This window comes from Mirounga angustirostris, unplaced genomic scaffold (genome assembly GCF_029215605.1).
Source record: "Mirounga angustirostris isolate CCGP_5_RB_7025 unplaced genomic scaffold, mMirAng1.0.hap1 SCAF_12, whole genome shotgun sequence".
Lineage (NCBI taxonomy): Eukaryota > Metazoa > Chordata > Mammalia > Carnivora > Phocidae > Mirounga > Mirounga angustirostris.
The window spans coordinates 85,467,056-85,485,817 of record NW_026991720.1 but is presented as its reverse complement, the minus strand read 5'-3'; the positions used below and the strand labels follow the sequence as shown (position 1 = coordinate 85,485,817).

Sequence of the window (18,762 nt, the reverse complement as noted above, 5' to 3'; positions counted from 1 at the left end):
CACAGGTACCGAGCTGACAAACTTGGACTTGAATCCCAGCTCTGCTACAAGTATAAGAAGTAGGAAAGTTTTTGCATGCATTAACATCAAGATGCATTAGCTCCACCTCACTGGGCAGATGGGAGGATACCATCGGCACCCAGCCAGCATACGCCTAGAATGTACATGGTCTAAGCAAGCACTTTGTGATATGGGACCCTTAAATGGTAGTGATCAAAACACAATACACATCACATCTGCCTGATGACATTAGGTATCACCTTTTATTGTACTACAGAGAATAGACATCTGAAGAAAACATACAATTTTGAAATGCTTTATTTGTGTGTGTGTAATGGTTATTAACAAGTCTATTTAATAAAGTTAGGATGCCAATGAAAAGAGGTGTTTTCATGAAAGCCTTCGGGGAATCAGTTGTATGTCATATAGCGGGGAGTAGCACTGAATTTGGCGTAAGACTTAATGACCTTATTTACAGCCTCCAAGAAATCCTTTTCAGTAGCAATTTTTCGCCGTGCTCTGATGGCAAACATACCAGCTTCTGTGCAGACGCTTCTAATCTCAGCACCTTTCAAACAAAAAGAAAACAGGCTTATTAAAGCAGCCTGAAAAGACAGACCAGCAAACATAATAAACAAGACCTTTCAACCTACCAGTGCTATTTGGACACAGTCGTGCTAACAACTCAAATCTGATATCTCTTTCAACACTCATTGAACGAGCGTGAATCTTAAAAATGTGAGTCCGACCCTAAAAATGGAATTGATAAATATTAAAATGGAAAAACATCACGGGAGGAAAAAATTTCAAGCGAAGGAATTCTTGACCTCTCTAAAATGAAATGATTTTCTCACCTCCAGATCAGGTAAGCTAAATTCAATCTTTCTGTCCAATCTCCCTGGCCTCATCAGTGCTGGATCCAAAGTATCAGGTCTGTTAGTGGCCATCAGCACTTTAATGTTACCTCGAGGATCAAAACCATCCAGCTGATTGATCAGTTCCAGCATCGTTCTCTGCACTTCGTTGTCTCCTCCAGCACCATCATCAAAACGAGCCCCTGAAAAGACAAAAGGAAAAATAAGCTCTTCACGTCCACCCAGGAGCACGCAATGAGTAACTCGAAAGTACAATCTCCGTTCAAGTCACGTGCTCCAGCGCGAGCGGGCATCTCCTTGTGAAGCGCATCCTCTAAGAACAGCCTCCTTTACACAAAACTGATTAGAAAGTGAATCTTTCAAAAGGACTCCTCATAGATTTATTTAACAAAGGCTCCTTTTAAAGTATTCTTTTTAAACCTCTTTTAGGAATTTTGTTTTTTAAATCAAGAACACCTCCATTTTTAGCACAATATACATCTGGACTAGGAAACAGCAATAGATGCGGACTTGCGTGCTACAGTGGTGTCTGTATGTAAGAAAAGGTCATACTCCTCGAAGTTTCTCAGAAACTTTCCTTAAAAGTATGGCTAAATCCGAGTTACAGTAGAACTGTAACAGCTTACTATCACACTAGTTTAGATGTATTAGAATATTCTAGCTTAATGTCAATCTCTCATTTCAACCAAAATAGCAAAAAAAAAAAAAAAAAAAAAGGCCTCCAAACATCTATTTTCATTTTTAAGTTGTATAAATACATATGGTTATATTAATGTATTATGTACATTAAAAAAAACCTGGAAAATTTTTAAATGCTATTAAAAATACAAAGAAAAATTCCAGATTGTCTTCTCGTACCCTAATACTACTTTATACACAGTGTACTTGGGAAGCCACAGCTTCAGAGCATCCTGACGTCATCATAAGGCTTATTCCAAAGATACCACACAAATAACTTCAGAGTCACAACATGACATCGATACACTATGGTCACACATTATGTCCATCCAAGACATTAACCACAGAATGTCTAAACCCAACAACACCCATCCAGTCTAAAAGCAAGACTCTAGGTAACCAACTGCAGTCCCCAAAGAACATTACGGGGTACACTATGTTTTCAAGTCATTTTTGTCACTAAGTTCATTAACTGAACATATGACATCTCTCGAGCTATTAAGAATTATTACTCCCGGGGCGCCTGGATGGCTCAGTCAGTTGAGCGTCCAACTCTTGATTTTGGCTCAGGTCATGATCTCAGGGGTGTGATACTGAGCCCTGTGTCGGTCTCCCTCTCCCTCTGCCCCTCCCCTCTCCTAAAAATAAATGAATTATTACTCTTATAACTGTTACAATAGTCCAGGCCTACAGAACAGTTGAGTTTTCAAGGTCTCATTTATTACTTAACTTTTTTTTTAGGTAGGCTCTACCCCAGCGTGGAGCCCAATGTGAGGCTTGAACTCACAACCCTGAGATCAAGACCTGAACTGAGATCAAGAGTTGGATGCTTAACCAACTAAGCCACCCAAACACCCTTATGACTTATTTTAAATCTCTCTAAAACCCATGAAATAAACAAGGCAGGAATTATCATTCCCTTTATAAGGTAAGTGAACAGAGGCTCAGAGTTGGAATAACCTGTCTAGATCGCACAGCTAATACTGTATTTCATCAAATCTATGAAGCCAACAATAACATGTACACTTTATGAAAAACCCCACCAACTAAATTATGCCCCAATGCTTCCTTTTTACATCAAGTGAAGCTATACCCCAAGTTAGGAGTTATTAAAGTGTGAAAACATGTGTCATGTGAATGAAATTAGGAAAGTACAAAGATAAAGACTTTGAGAAATAGCAATGCTCTATAATATTTCTTTTTTCCTTTACAGTGTATCTCTATTGTTTATTGGATCTGTAGCTCAGAAATGCCAGAGCTCACAGAAAGAAGAGTTGGAATTAGAATTCTGTACAAGATTAACATATCAAGAGGACTCTACACATATTACTTTAGAAGGCTCATGAAAACCAATAATAAAAAATAATAATGTAATAATACAATTTTTAAAAAATCACTGAACGATGGAAAAATTGAAGAGAACTAAAACTCAAAATCTTAAGAAAAAAAAGAACAATCCTAAAGTAGTTCTCTAAAATACCACTCATACCTCCAATAGCATCAATTTCATCAAAGAAGATAAGGCAGGCTTTTTTTGTTCTGGCCATTTCAAAGAGCTCACGAACCATTCGAGCCCCCTAATGAGAGAAATAATTCAGAGTTGGTTTAAAACATTTTTTGAACACAAGAAGAAGCTATGCTTCAAACTTTTCAATATTCCTAACAGTATTCTCAAGTATTAATAATACCTAAAGCTTTTTCAAAAAAACAAGTTTGTTACCTATTCCATCAAATTAATCTCATTAGCCTCAAAACAGTATTAATTTCACGATTCTATATCTATTAAATAGCCAATACTTCAAGACCTGAAGAGATCAAATGAACACTTGAATAAAGGCACCATTTCAATCAGTTAAAATTGAGGAAATGAAAGCAAGCATCTGATTTGTCACTTGGCATTTCTGATCACCGATTTTGCTTTGTAAGTTTTTTTTTCTTGAAGATTTTATTTATGTGATAGAGGGACAGAGAGAGAGAACAAGCAGGGGGAGCAGCAGAGAGAGAAGCAGGCTCCCCACTGAGCAAGGAGCCCGATGCGGGGCTCGATCCCAGGACTTTGGGACCATGACCTGAGCCGAAGGCAGATGCTTAACTGACTGAGCCACCCAGGCACCCCTGCTTTTTAAGTTTTGATCAAGGACCAGAAGCATATCTTAACTCATGCTGCTCCTTTACTAAGTCTTACTCTAAGTATACTAATCATTAATGTTTCAGATGTGATATACACAGCCCCAGGCTTAACTCTAATGAGAAAATACATCAAATGTATACGTGCGTGCATGTGTGTGTACGCTCGCACGTATACAGACGATTATGTTCTCTTTCTCAATAGGAGATGAAACGCTGCCCCTGAAATGAAAGTACCCTTTTGAATGCATTCACTGTATTTCTGGGGTCTTAGAAACCAAATCTGTAGAAAAGCTCATCCTTTTGAAGAGGGAGCATAATGATTAAGAGTTGTAGGCAGTTGTTTGTTTCCAGTGACCAAGGGAAGGCCGGCGGCTTCTGAACTACGAATTACAATCCATCAGTCAAGAAATTTCAAGTCTCGATCCTTCAATATGGAACTCTTTTCACAGGGCTACATACGATTTGATTCTGATCAGTGTACTTTACCTCACCGACGTACTTCTGTACAAGCTCAGATCCAATAACTCGAATGAAGCAAGCGTCAGTCCTGTTGGCAACTGCCCGAGCACAGAGGGTCTTGCCTGTGCCCGGCGGACCAAAGAGCAGCACACCCTTGGGAGGCTCAATGCCAAGGTTAACAAACCTCTCTGGCTGTGGTGGGAGACATGATTTTTACACTTACCACTTCCATGCAATAAACACAGAACTACTTCTGTTTCATATCTGTAAATACCATGATATTGAAACCAAAACTATTAAGTGCACAACCTATATACTTGATCTAAATAAGAATTTCGCTTATTCTAAGACACGTAATACCGAATGGCTTTCAAAGGTGTTTCTCTTACCCAGGCTTAACAAAACATTTTCCCACTGATTTAAAAAAAAAGGTGTTTTAAAAAACAGAGTATTATCCTAGTTTTCCATTATCCTCCCAAGCTTAATTTGACTCAATTTAAGCCTACATCCTCTTGGTATCATTAAAACACGTGGTTTCTTCTACAATAACTTATAACAAATTTAACATATTGCTAAAGGTTATATCTCAACTTCCTCTGTCACTCAAGATAGCAGATCTGTTTTTGAATAGGTCTGACCAATCAATCCTTTTGCTTCCTCTTCTCTCCTGGAACGTACCAACTCACCACACCACCTCAAAAGTTTTCACTAAAGAAAATATAAAATTTTTAAAGCTATCTAATGACAGGTAACTAGCGCACAGACTCAGCCACTTACATGAAGTAATGGCGTTTCTACTACTTCTCGAAGTTTCTCGATCTGTTCCTTACAGCCACCCACATCACTGTATGTGACATCAGGTTTTTCTTCCACCTAAAAGAAGAATGAAAACGTGTAACGTATAGCCACAGACTTTTGAATACGAGTTCAAATGTTCTATCCAGTAGAGCACACCCAATACCCTAAAAGAAAAATCAGACTCACAGCAAATAAGAATTCCATAAAAATGGAATACACTGTCCAGTGTCCTAGAACCACTCGCAATACCACCTGCTATGACACTAAGTGAAAGAGACAAACCAATAAAAAGACTGATAAAAACATTCTCATCTGAAAAATTGTTTAAAACATTTTTGTAATTCTTCAGCATATGCCCACATATTGATAGTTTACAAGTCAAAGTTTCAAAATTCTTTGAGATGGACGCAATTGTATTCAAAGTCATGCCATTCCTTTTCCCTCCCATATTTTCTTACCTGCATCATGGTAACTGTTGGGTCAATCTTGGGAGGCAGCGGAATGTGAATCTGATACTTATTTCTGTCCACCCTAAGGAGATAAAAAAGATCCTCACTCAACACATTCAAAAAATGTACTAATTATCATGCATTGTATATACATTAACTTACTTAATCCTAACTATCCTAGAGCAAGTGCTTCCTCCACTCACACCATGTTACCTTAAATAGACCGTCAAACTCAACTCTCAAATCCTGCACTTGAGTATGACATGTAAAGCCATTCACAAAAAGCCCTAGTGGGGTAGGAGAAAGCAGCAGATATAGAAGAAAGGATGTTCAACTGTACTACTCTACTACAGAGTATTTCTTCGTTATTCTACGGCACCCAGTTCATTCATTCCAAAGAAAGCCAAGGATGTGAATGTGACACGGTATCTTTAATGAAAGAGGAGTATTTACTGTAAAATAGTCTTACCCAACTCTCATCCCTTCTTCAATGTCAGTAGGTGCTACCTGATCACTGAGGTCCACCACAAACTTGGCAAACTGCTTCACATTGATAATGTACTTTGGGTCCTCCGAATCAGCATTGATTATCTTCGTACACCTAACACAGCAAAAGGCTTGATTAGAGTAAGGAACCTAAACCACTAATAATGAATTCAAGTAACTAGATTCTCTCCTGGGCAAGCAGTATACTAACGAGCAGGTATAAACTAGAACTGCAGAAATTAGGTCACTGCTAAAGATCCTTTACTATAGAAACCCAAGGGTCCACTCAAATTAGCTAAGCTGTAAAATTTTCAAAAGATATATTCCCCTAGAAAGTTAAACCCAAATATTTCATCATTAAGAAGTTCTCTAATTTCTTAATTTTTTTTTAAAAGATTTTATTTATTTATTTATTTGAGACACAGAGACAGGGAAAAAGAACACGAGCAGGGAGAGGAGAGGCTGAGCAGGGAGCGCTATGCAGGGCTCGATCCCAGCACCCCAGGATCAGGACCTGAGCCAAAGGCAGACGCTTAACCGACTGAGCCACCCAGGCGCCCCAATCTCTTGATTTTCTTAAGTACATTCATTAGTGATACTCCTCTATATCTTAAGTTACTCTCCTTTTTATTTTCCCTTTAGGAAGATGATCATCTTGTCTTACATCAAGTTAAGTAATAAATGTGTTTACATTCTTTCCTGAGTTTATACTTCAAATCCATGATTTATCATTGTTGCTATTTTTAACTCAAATGTGTTCTTTTTATGTGTAACATGGTGAAGGCAAATTTGTAATACCATGTACATCACAGTAAAAAGTAGTCCACTGCCTTTACTCTTTGATGGAAGGAAAACAAAGAAGAGAACTCACTTTAGAAAAAATCCATGTCATAAGCTGTAGCAATTATATGGGGAAATACAAAATAGTCTGGAGTGTACATAAAGGTAGATCCCAAAGTAAGCTCAAGAATGCTTTGTCCCCAGGGTGCCTGGGTGGCTCAGTTGGTTAAGCATCTGCCTTCGGCTCAGGTCATGATCCCAGGGTCCTGGGATTGAGCCCCACATTGGGCTCCCTGCTCAGTGGGGAGCCTGCTTCTCCCTCTCCCTACTCGTGCTCTATTCCTGTCTCTGTGTCTCTCTCAAATAAATAAAATCTTAAAAAAAAAAAAAAAAAAAGAATGCTTTATCCCCACAACATAACTGTGTGACAGGACCGTTTTCTTTCTTTCTTTTTTTTTTTTAAATTTTATTATGTTATGTTAGTCACCATACAATACATCATTGGTTTTCGATGTGGTGATCCACAATCCATTAACACCCAGTGCTCCATGCAGTACATGCCCTCCTTAATACCCATCACCGGGCTAACCAATCCCCCCTCCCCCCTCCCCTCTAAAACCCTGTTTGTTTCTCAGAGTCCATAGTCTCTCATAGTTCAACTCTCCCTCCAATTCCCCGCCGCCGCATTTTTCCCTTCCTTCTCCTAATGTCCTCCATGCTACTGACAGGACTGTTTTCTGTTACCAGCCAAGGTCTACCAGGGAGGATTACATAGAAAGTACCTCTCACTACTTTCTCTGACAAACCATGTCAACACTGTCTGCACAAATAAGGATCTTTCAAATCTAAAGCTGAAAAAGTATATATATATGTATGGACGTCAACTTCCAGAATGAAGCAGAGTTTCTCTCAGCTCTTAAGTCTCCAACTAAAACCAAAGTACGATTTACCAGACATCTAGCACAAAAGATGGGACACCAAACAAGCGAAGGGAAAAAAAGCATCTTGGATGAAATAGAAACCTTGCAGTTATCATTAATTTCCTTAGAGATGAGAACATATTACAACCATGATTCGAAAATAGAGGACACATTCGGGGTGCCTGCGTGACTCAGTCGTTAAGTGTCTGCCTTCAGCTCAGGTCATGATCCCAGCGTCCTGGGATCAAACCCCACATCAGGCTCCCTGCTCCACGGGAAGCCTGCTTCTCCCTCTCCCACTCCCCCTGCTTGTGTTCCTACTCTCGCTATCTCTCTCTCTGTAAAATAAATAAAATCTTAAAAAAAAAAAAGGACATTCCAAAAACCAACAAAACACATATATTGAAAGAATAAAGAGCTCTTAGAAATTAAAAGCTTGAGAAGAGAAACACAGAAAGGAACAAAAATCAATAAAAGGACTTAAAGTTAAGAAAATCTCACAAAAAGTAGAGCAAAAAGACCAAAACAAAACAAAACAAAACCCCACACAGGTAAGAATAGCATATTAGCAGAGATATCCAGGAGGCCCAAGATCCAAGTAATACAAGCCTGGAAAAGAGGACCAAGAAAATAGAAAGAAATTATTAACACATAATTTCAAGAAAAACTGCCACAGTGAAGGCCAGGAGAGCCCAGCGCCGTGGGTGAAAATCCCCCAATACTGAGGCATGTCATCATGAAATCTCAAAATGAGTGAGAACGAGGAGACCCTACAACTTCCAGATGAAAAACAGGTCACAGATACAGGACTGGGAATCGGGAGAGCTTCGGACCAACAACCCCGGGAGGTGGAAGACCATGGAACGCTGCCTTCAAAATTCTGAAGAAGGAACTTTCTACCGAGACATTTTCAGACATACGTGGTCTCAAAATACTGCCTCCCAACTCACTTCTTTCAGGAAGCTACCAGAGAGCTAATACTTACACCTAATGCGCGTGTAAGTAACCCAACAAGAGAAACTCATGGTACGCAAGCAACAGGAGAGGCCAAGGGAACCTGCAGGGTCAGAGGTCACAGGATGGTTGTGATTTAGCAGGTGCAAAGGGCCACGGTGCAAACGGAAGCAGGTAGGCAAGTGCTGGGAAAGACTTCTTTAGGAGGATGGACCCGAGAGCACCCGGGGCACAGCGCACCTGAGGTGCGCGTGAGAAAAAACCTGATGGACCTAATGCATCTGAAGAGCAATTTACACAATCAGGAAAAACTGGAGGGTTGAGTTTTTACATACAGAGAAAACCGGGCAAATGAGAAAACAAGACAATTATGATAAGGAAAACAAAAAATGGTACGAGAAAGAAAAAGTAATCACCATTTACTACTTGCCTCTTTGTGAATAGCACTACTTAGCCACAGTTAGGAAAACAATGACTACTGATCTAACCAAAATTTTAATGTAATTACATTAGGAGGATGTAGGAATAGGAAAGGTATGTCTTGGGGATGAAGGCAGAGGAAACAAAACAAAATCCTCAAGCCAACAGATAATACCTAAAAACTAAAAAAACAAGAAGATGCAATCTACAATATACAAGAATTACGTCCGTAAGAATCATGAAGGCAGAAACCAAACAACCAGTTAAAAAATTTGAATATAGGTGTCTCTAGGGAAGAGAAATAGGGAAAGACAACTATTGTCCTAGAACTATTTAACTCTTTAAAAACCATGATAAAACTGAAAAATAAACCAATAAATGGAAAGGAGAGACTGAAAAAAGGGAGTGAGGGAGGAAAGGAAAAATAATCTGTAGTAAAATAAGCTGGAGTAAAGAGGCTAAAATTGAAACAAAATTTTCAACTATTAGAATAAAATACAGGAGAATATAATCTTGGATTGAGCTAAGGCTTCTTGAGCAACAATCAAACCCAAAAGGTATAGTGAAAACATTTATGTATTTTATTAACCTCCTAAAAATTTTAAACATCAGTACAACAAAAGGTACCAAAGAGTTAAAAGTCAAGTGACAGAATGGGAAAAAATATGTGTAGCATATTGAAGAAAAGATTAATAGGCATAATATATAAAGTGCTCCTAAAAATTCACAGAAACAACCCAACAGAACAGAACATGAATGGACACAGAAATACAAATGTTTAGTAAGTATAAGAAGCTGTCATACTAGTAATCAGCATAATGCAAATTAAAGTGAGGGTTTTTTTCCCCCAAAATGGTAAAAGTGTAAAAACAGATGATCACATATCTTATACTCATCAGGAAAACAGGTATCCGCTTCAAAGCCTCATGTTGAGGAGTGTAAACCGGTCAAACTGCCTTTTCCCAGATTTTCAGAACTGTAAATGCCTTTGACCTCCCAATTGCACTGCTAGTAAGCTATACTACAGAAATGTACACACACACAGAAATATATAACATCAACATTCAATGTAGTATCATGTACAGTAACCAAATTGTAAATAAACCAGAATCTACGGCAAGAAAAAGAAGAAAAAGGAAGTACTAAAAAAAAATTCAGGATATGTTTCTTTGCATGCAAATATATATATGAAGATACAAAGGTGGACTAAGAGGACCAAACTATTTTCAGTTACAGCTGAGGAAGGGGACAGCAAAGATGTGAAGGAAGGTTTCCCTATCTTCACCTGATCTTTTTTGTACATTTGGATCTTCTGATTTTTTTATATGATTATGTCTTCACCTACTTCTTGAATAATTGTTGAAGTCATAAAATTTAATCCCAGATACTTCCACAGAAAGCTCTGTTTACTTCGAATTAGGAATAAAAAATTTTTATGAACTATTGAGTATACCCTAGATTCTAAAAAGTGCTTAAAAGTACAGATAAAAATAAATTTCCAGAGTTCTATGCATACCTCGCAACCTGCAAAGGCTGTTCACTCTGCAGTGTTTGCTTATCTGCAGCCAAATCCCAGAGTGCTGGTGGGGCCAGGCCAGTATCCGACTCTTTAATACCTACGTAAAGAAAGAGAACAAAATTCACAGAAATGTAACGTATCAACCGCAAGCGGGTGTTCTCAAGCTCAGCACTACTGACATTTTGGATGGCATAATTTGTTGTAGGGGGTGTCCTGTGCATTTTCGTGCAGTAGGCAGCATTCCTGGCCGTTAGCCACTAGATGCCACCAGCACCACCTCCCCCTCAAGTCATAAGCATCAAGAGCATCTCTCATCACTGCCAAATGTTCTGGGCGGTGGGGGCACCGAGGCAGAATCACCCCATTTGAAAACCGCTGCCCTGAAGTAATCACAAGCCAAAATTCAACACCATATTTCACAGATTTGTGCAGGTCAAATACTATAAAACGTCACCACTCAAATTACTGAGAAGAAAAGTTTCCAACTACTAGGCAATAGCCCACTTACTTCAAGCAATACCAGGGGAGACCATATTTTTATTCACTAAGAAATTTCTACTTGTTTATTAGAGTTTATTGAACTTGGCTCTGACCAACAGAACATTTGCTTAAAGGATGATGTTGCTTAACTGCTTAAGCACTGGACTTGGTTGTAAAAGGTAGTGAAAGATTATTAAAGGAGATCTAATTTCTTTTTTTAATTTAGATTTTATTTATTTATTTATTTATTTAAGGTTTTATTTATTCATTTGAGACACAGAGATACAGAGAGAAAGAGAGAGCATGAGCAGGGGGAGAGGCAGAGGGAGAGGGAGAAGCAGGCTCCCCACCGAGCCAGGAGCCGGACACAAACCTCGATCCCAGGACCCTGGGATCATGACCTGAGCCAAAGGCAGACGCTTAACCATCTGAGCCACCCAGGTGCCCCTAGATTCTATTTATTTATTTGAGAGCGAAGGAGATCTAATTTCTTAACAGATACGAGGATAATAATTTTTTTAATCTGTAATTCATGAAAGAGGAAGTCTTGTAGTTAAATTCTTTTGATATAATTAACACATGACATTTAAAGAGAGGAGACAAGAATGAAGAAGTATATACCAGTGAGCTCATTAATTTTCTTGAGAAGTTGCTGAATGTCATCTTCAACCTGCTTTATCTGCCTAGAGTAAGTGCTTTGACCCTAGGAGATAAAGATCACTTTAATTAGAACATTAAGACATCAACAATTCATTAAACTGCAGACAGAAACTTTAACAGTTATAATCTTAATAGCTATTATTGACCCAAAGCTTGTGAAATGGAAGTAGAGAGAGAGCGTTATATTTCAGAAGTATTCCTAAACCAGTATTTTCCCCCAAACAACACATCATTATGGAAGCTAACCAATGAAAATCATACCTGAAATTAACCAAAACTACAAGCCCATTTCTATGCACTAAAACTTTTCATCTCTAATTCAGTTACATACATTTTAAATATAATACACATTTGTGTAAATTATTTCAAGTATCTTTCAATATAGTACCACACTTAATTACAAATAGTATAAAAAAAAAATGTACCAGCTTTGACATGCTGAATATTTACTCTCTGATCTAATCTAGAGAGAAACTGTGATACATTAACTTTTTTCAGTGAGGATTACTATAAACTGCTAGACATTCTCTTCTTAATTATTTTGGAAGGATAATACCAACAATAGTTCTTATTTCAACATAAAACACCTGTATTTGGTAGACACTGAAAAGACTTACATAAGTTTTCAGCAAGGCAATATCCCCCTCATCCAGAGCTAAAATAAGAAAGATAATATATTAGATTCAAAAAGAGAAAACTAGAGCTAGCAATTCTTTTCTGTTCAATTTAAATTGCATTAATTGAGTGAGAAAAATTATGCAAAGATGTAATGATATAAATACAACCAACAAAAAGTTCCTGGACTCAAGGAACTTTTATCTAATTGTGTGAAGGCAGATGTTTACCAACTGTGTAACATAAATGCCAAAGAGTCTCAAAGTGCTGTGACACAAAAAGAACAGGGAGCCCAAAGAACAGTTTGAGAATCAGAACAACCCGGGCACTAGCAAAGTCCCAGCAAGTCATGCATTTGCTAAGTAATGTTGGAAAAACCACTTAATCTAAGCATCAGTTCTGTCATCTCAGAAACAGAGATAACACTCATCTTACCCTCACAATGTTGCTACAAAGACCAAATCAGATATGGATGAAGCAGCACATAAAATTCTATACACATTAGTCCTAACTATATGCAAGGGATAAATTTAATAATGCATTTGCAGAATGATAACCCACCCAGAGAAATACACGGATGAAATGTAAAATCTCTGTAAGTTTTCCACCAGGTGCCTGAGTAGCTCTGAGCTGTATCCTAAAATACTTCCAAGGCAAAGAGTAGAGTGTGGGATCAAAGTAGAGAGAAAATTTCTTTCTTTGGCAGGGAGGTGGAAATGGAAAAGAAAACAGTGCTAGGAGAGGTTGAAGTTGTTTAGGAAGGGAAGAATAAGAGAAAAGAAAGGAAAAGAAACAATGCAAAAATTTTTTAAATAGTCTGTAAGGAACCAAAGAAGAAAACAGCATAAGGACGAGACTAAAAGGGGAAGAAAGGTAAACTGGGTGTGCATTATCTCCTGCACTGCGGGTAGAGTGTCAAATGGTATAGTCTCTACAGAGAGTAATTTTGCATTATCAAAATTACAACTCCATTTCTAAAATTCACCCTACAGCTTGTGTTTGCGCCTGGGATAAAAGTTATAGGAACAAGGTTATTCGTCGCTCTAGAATGGCGGTCAGATTGGAAGAAATCTAAATGTGCATCAATAAGGATTAATTATATATATTACTGCTCCCCCAATAAAGTGGGATACTATGCAGATGCAGGGACAGGCAGACAGCACGGACCCTTTATATAACGATATGAACTTATCCCTAAGACACATGAAGATGGGAAAAAAGCAAGAGGTACAATATGCTCCGTTTATGTAAAAATAGATAAATAAACGCTTGTTTATGCACAGAAAATGTCTAGAAAGATAACGCGAAATGGCAAAACGAGTTGCCTCGGTGGATAATGGATGGCTGGGGTCAAGGGTGAGACACCTTTCAATGTATCTTTTTTTATGATTTTAGTGTTTTGAACCATATGAACAAATTAAGCAAAGGAAGGTTATTATTATTATTTTTTTTTTTTAAAGAAAACTACGTCTCAGGATCCCGGCTACACAGGGATAGCACCAAGCCGTCCCACTAGAAGGGGAGGAGGGACAGGAGAGAGGATCCAGGTGACCAAGCACCGCCAGGCGGGGACACTTTTCAAGGCCTGCAAGGCCAAGCGGGGTGCGTGACCTCCTCAAGACCTGACAGCTGAGTATGAACAAAAACCTCGATCGGCGGGAGATGAACACAGAACTAGGCGCAGCATGAGGGGCAGAGAGAAGGCAGGCAGGCTAAGCCGGCTGCCGCCACCCACTATATCATCAGGGGCACAAAAGGGACACAGCGCCGAGTGGCGAGCAGGGAATCCAGCCTCCCCTCCCGGGCCAAGCCTGGTTCTGCTCCGGCCCGGACCGCCAGCCTCTGTCAACTGACCTCGGATGGGCTTGTCGTCCTTCTCTTCCTCTTTGGTTTTCCGCTGATCGGCACCGAGGTAATCCGGCATTTTAGGCGCTCCGAGAGCCTCAACTCCCTACTGATTACACAGCACCTCTGCCGCTTCCGGTGGTGCCGCTCTTTCCTTTCCTCGCCGGAAGTAAGCCGAGCTCTGCGGACCCGTTTGGTCTGCGCACGAGAACCGGAAGAGGGGGCTGGGGTCCCCGCGCTGGCGTCCTCCTCGCAGTTACGCCGAGTGCGAGGAGTTCCCGGTGGGAACCGAACGTGGGTCGGCCCTGGCCCCTCACCAGGGAGACTTGCCCTGAGCAACGGATTCCGCGACCCACCCTGGCTGCGTCGCTGAGTTTAAATCCTTATTTAGTCATGTCTTCCCTGTGCACTCTCGGGTAACTCCTGTACCCTAGTTTATGCTTCATCTCATAGCATTGTCGAGACAGTAAATAACAGTGTTTTCAAAGTATTTGGCGTATTAAATAAGCAGCAAGTACTAGCTAGATCTACAAATGGAGGTAAATAGAAGTTCATTAATTTGATGTCAGCGTGAGATGAGATAAAGTGTCAATTTTCGAACCTCCTGGCAAAGAGGAGTGGTGGGAACCATCCTCAGGTACGGCGGAGTTGGGGAAAAGAGCAGGTTTTGAAAGAAATTAGTTTAGGTGATGACCAGAAGTGCGTAGTTAGGAAACAACTGTAAATTTAGAAATGAAAAGCCTGACACAGTGAATAGAGTGAAAACGTAACCTGCAGGGCGGGAGAAAGTATTTGCATGTCATAAATCCGATAACGGATTAATATCTCGAATATATGAAGAACTAGGACTGGAGGAAAACAGCCCCATTTTAAAAAATGGGCAATGGGGGCGCCTGGGTGGCTAAGTTGGTTGAGCCGAGGTCTGACTCTTGATTTTGGCTCAGGTCACGATCTCAGGCTCCTGAGATCCAGCCCCGCATGGAGCCCCTCTTCAGGCTCTGCCAACTCGCTCTTTCAAATAAGTAAATAAAATCTTGAGGGCGCCTGCGTGGCTCAGTTGGTTAAGCGACTGCCTTCGGCTCAGGTCATGATCCTGGAGTCCCGGGATCGAGCCCCGCATCGGGCTCCCTGCTCGGCGGGGGGTCTGCTTCTCCCTCTGACCCTCCTCCCTCTCATGCTCTCTGTCTCTCATGCTCTCTGTCTCTCATTCTCTCTCTCTCGCAAATAAATAAAAATCTTAAAAAATAAAAATAAAGAAATGTCAATTTTGAAGTGACAGTTTTGTCATGTGGTAGATAGGAGGCCCATTCAACTTATTTTACAGTGAAAATGTAATTCATAGAGACTAATTCTCTAACTTCAAGTCTTTCATTTTGCTCAACCTATTCCAGATACTGCTGCAGGGCTGGAGGGGGTGGGAGAGAGGGGTGAATCTTTATCCACTGGTTTCCTTTTTGCTAGTTTTTGCATTTGACCTCAACCCTAAGGAGGAATCATAGTAGGAGTACAATTGATTTTATTATACATTAAATAACTAAGTTCCAGAATCCTGTAATTGGTAATATCTTGGGGGCGAAACAAACAAGTTCATGCTTTTAGAGCAGGGTAAAGAGATTGCTGGCCTTGGAATAGAATCTTAACACTGAGGAGTTGGTCTTCTCCAAATGTCCTGAGGATTAAATGAGACAACGCGGGTAAATTAATAATATCGCAACAAATATTAGTTGACATTATTAATTAGGTAAACGCAAATATATTACAGATCTATGTACAAAATTCTCTATAGATACACATAGACTACAATAATTATTCTCAATACTAATACGTACATACATTTTCATTTTTTTATTTGTACTAGTAGAGCTACTGGAAAAATCAGCGGTTAGGCTCGGGCTAGTAGTAATTTAAAAATAAAAAGAACATTGTAAGAGCTGCTTCGGAAAATTATGCTCCACGAGTAGCACCTGTTGGAGAAAAAAAATCCTTTTCGCCGGGGAACTGAGGAGTCTAGGAACCTTTCTTTTGTGAGAGTCGGTCCCCAACCGGATCTGAGTCAGCAGCGGAACTAGGCTGCCGCACACGTTGGCGCGGTGTGTGAGGGTGGAATTGGCCTCCGCACCGCGAAAGATCCATCCCGGAAGTAGTTATTGGTCGTCTCCATGCGCCGGTTCCTGGGCGTCGTAGAGCCAAGGCGCGAGGCTCGGACCGAGAGGTAGAGCTGGAGGGGACGCTGAGCGCCCTCCGCCCGGGACGCGAACCGCTGCGCCAGCGGGGCTGGTCCCGGCGCCATCATGCTGCTCTTGCCGAGCGCTGCGGACGGCCAGGGCACCGCCATCACCCACGCTCTGACCTCTGGTACGTGCCCACTCAACCCCGGCTCCGTCCCGCCTTAGTCGCCCTTGCCTCAGTCCTCCACCTGCGCGACACCGAAATCGCTCTGCCCTTGTCCCTGGCGACTAGCCCCCGGACGTGTGGGGCCGTGACGCCAGTGCCTTTTTGCTCCGGGCCATACAGCTATCGTTGCCCAGACCGAAAGGAAGGAGGGAGGGGGCGTCTTCTCTTTGCTCCTGCAGTTTCTTTCTTCTCTCCCGGCTGCTGACTCATGGATCGGGCGGAGCAGTTCGGGACCGAACCCTCTAGTACCGTAAAAAGGTTCTTGTAAGCATCTCCTTGCCTAGGGCAAGAGACTGCCCCAGCGAGCTCTCACGTGCCTCGGGTCGTACAAAGCCTTGCTGCTGGTGCTCTGTTGAACGCCTTTCTCCCGCTTTGCGTTTGCTTCGGCTTTGTTTTTTAAATGTCAGAACTCAGACACTGCTCCTCATACTTAGTATGAAAAGATCGTTGCCAGCACTGCTGCTAAGATTTGTGTAGACAGACTTTTTAAAGAGTCATTGAGTGAGTGTTGACCTGCTGCTGTAGTTTCTTCAATGTATAGCCCAGGACAGCCGTGGGTATTGTAAACCTAGTCTCCAGTTCAGCGATCCACGTTAATTACCAGGACCACTCATAGAGACAGTTGTCGGATGTGATTCTGAGCATATCTCGTGGCACATGTTGCGTTCTGCTCACAGAAGTCTCTGTGTAATCTTGACACCTAAAGGAAAAGGCTTGAAGGGTGATCTTAAAAACTGCATCCCGGGGGCGCCTGGGTGGCTCAGTCGTTGAGCGTCTGCCTTCGGCTCAGGTCATGATCTCAGGGTCCTGGGATCGAGCCCCGCATCGGGCTCCTCGCTCCGCGGGAAGCCTGCTTCTCCCTCTCCCACTCCCCCTGCTTGTGTTCCCTCTCTCGCTGTCTCTCTCTGTGTCAAATAAATTTAAAAAAAGAAAAAAAAAAAAAAACTGCATCCCGGCCACACAGCTAGTCCTTCTTGAACATAGTGTTTGAATCCTCTCCTGTGTATGGTACAGGAGATCTTAATTTCCCAAACCAACTAAAGCATGAAAAATCAGTTATTTTTAGAAAATTGTGGCCATTAGGTACAAGGGGAGACTTATTTGAGTTACTTATTGCTGGACAGAGTAAAGCTTTTTGCATTCGTGTGGACTGTGAAATTAAAATTGAAGTGTTCAATTTTTTTCCTGACTCACTACTTTTCTGGGATTGTTAATATACAGATGTACAGTGATTTATCCCTGCTTCTCAGGAATGATGATAAAGCCTTACTTTGATACAACAGTTTGTGGTTTTCAAAGTGGTTTCAAAATGTGGTTTGTCATTCCGTCTTCCAGGGAAACCATAGAAGATAGATGTTGTTCCCATTTTACAGCTGAAGACATCTCTGACTCATTTCACATAGTCACTAATTGTCAGACCTAGACTGAATCCAGAGCTTCTGATTTCAGATCTAGAGCTTGTTTCACTATAGCATAGCTGTGTCAGTAAATCCTCATTAGCTGCTTGGAAAATTGTCTTCCAGAACAAATCATTGCTAGTGAATTCTGTTTTTTTTTTTTTTTTAAAGATGTTTTATTTATTTGACAGAGAGACACAGCGGGAGAGGGAACACAAGCAGGGAGAGTGGGAGAGGGAGAAGCAGGCTTCCCACGGAGCAGGGACCCCGATGCGGGGCTCGATCCCAGAACCCTGGGATCAGCCGAAGGCAGATGCTTAACAACTGAGCCACCCAGGCGCCCCCCAAAATTTTTTTCTAAAAACAAGTCAAAATATCTTAAATAAGGGGCTCCTGGCCTTCGGCTCAGGTCATGATCCCAGGGTTGTGGGATCGAGCCCCGCATCGGGCTCCCTGCTCAGCGCGAAGCCTGCTTCTCCCTCTCCCACTCCCCCTGCTTGTGTTCCCTCTCTCGCTGTGTCTCTCTGTCAAATAAATCAAATCTTTAAAAAAAATTTTTTTTATGAGGTTAGTTTTTTATGACAGTTTATCATTTATTTTATTACAGTTATTGGTCTAAAAGGAAAGCAGTTGGCAACATTTCTCCCTGTTCCTCACCTTCCTCTCGTATTCTTAGAAAAGTTTTTATTTATTGTTGACATTGCTGAATGTTTTGTCATCTAACTGTAAGAGGTTGATGGAATACTCTGCAAGTACTAGGAAACGATTATTACCAACCCTCATGTTAACTGGAATGCAGGCATACCTTGTTTTATGGCACTTCACTTTATTGTGCTTTGGTGATAGTGCATTTCTTACAATTGAAGGTTTGTGGCAACGCTGTTTTGAGCAGGTCTGTCAGCA

The 18,762-nt window shown here is 40.9% G+C and overlaps 2 protein-coding genes across 4 annotated transcripts in view; one reads left to right on the top strand and one right to left on the bottom strand.

Annotated features, from left to right (window-relative positions):
* Positions 1-244: 244 nt before the first annotated feature.
* Positions 245-14,301, bottom strand: PSMC2 (proteasome 26S subunit, ATPase 2). The gene is made up of 12 exons (XM_045864845.3): positions 14,078-14,301; positions 12,226-12,263; positions 11,570-11,651; positions 10,466-10,565; positions 5,859-5,990; positions 5,399-5,471; positions 4,920-5,015; positions 4,170-4,334; positions 3,043-3,130; positions 855-1,057; positions 654-750; positions 245-568 (listed from the first exon to the last, which is right to left on the bottom strand). Exons 1-12 carry the CDS (start codon positions 14,145-14,147, stop codon positions 411-413), a joined length of 1,302 nt encoding a protein of 433 aa, XP_045720801.1. The 5' UTR covers positions 14,148-14,301; the 3' UTR covers positions 245-410.
* Positions 14,302-16,116: 1,815 nt separating this feature from the next.
* DNAJC2 (DnaJ heat shock protein family (Hsp40) member C2) overlaps positions 16,117-18,762 on the top strand; it is a 35,646-nt gene continuing 33,000 nt past the window's right edge. For 2 of the 3 annotated variants that reach the window (XM_045864843.3, XM_045864842.3), the window contains exon 1: positions 16,119-16,423. Coding sequence is in view for 2 of the 3 variants with exons in the window: in XM_045864842.3 (XP_045720798.1) it covers positions 16,360-16,423 (64 nt within the window). In the remaining variant the exon portion in view is untranslated. Of the gene's footprint in view, positions 16,424-18,762 lie in introns of all 3 variants that reach the window. The other variant, XM_064575392.1, reaches the window with a different exon arrangement.

Excerpts from the sequence above, each read along its gene's own strand:
- PSMC2 (XM_045864845.3), bottom strand. The coding sequence starts at position 14,147 with ATGCCGGATTACCTCGGTGCCGATCAGCGGAAAACCAAAGAGGAAGAG. Across the intron at positions 11,652-12,225 it reads TTGCCTTGCTGAAAACTTAT|GGTCAAAGCACTTACTCTAG; the intron begins GTAAGTCTTTTC and ends TTTATCTCCTAG. Across the intron at positions 10,566-11,569 it reads GAAAATTAATGAGCTCACTG|GTATTAAAGAGTCGGATACT; the intron begins GTATATACTTCT and ends TTCTTTACGTAG.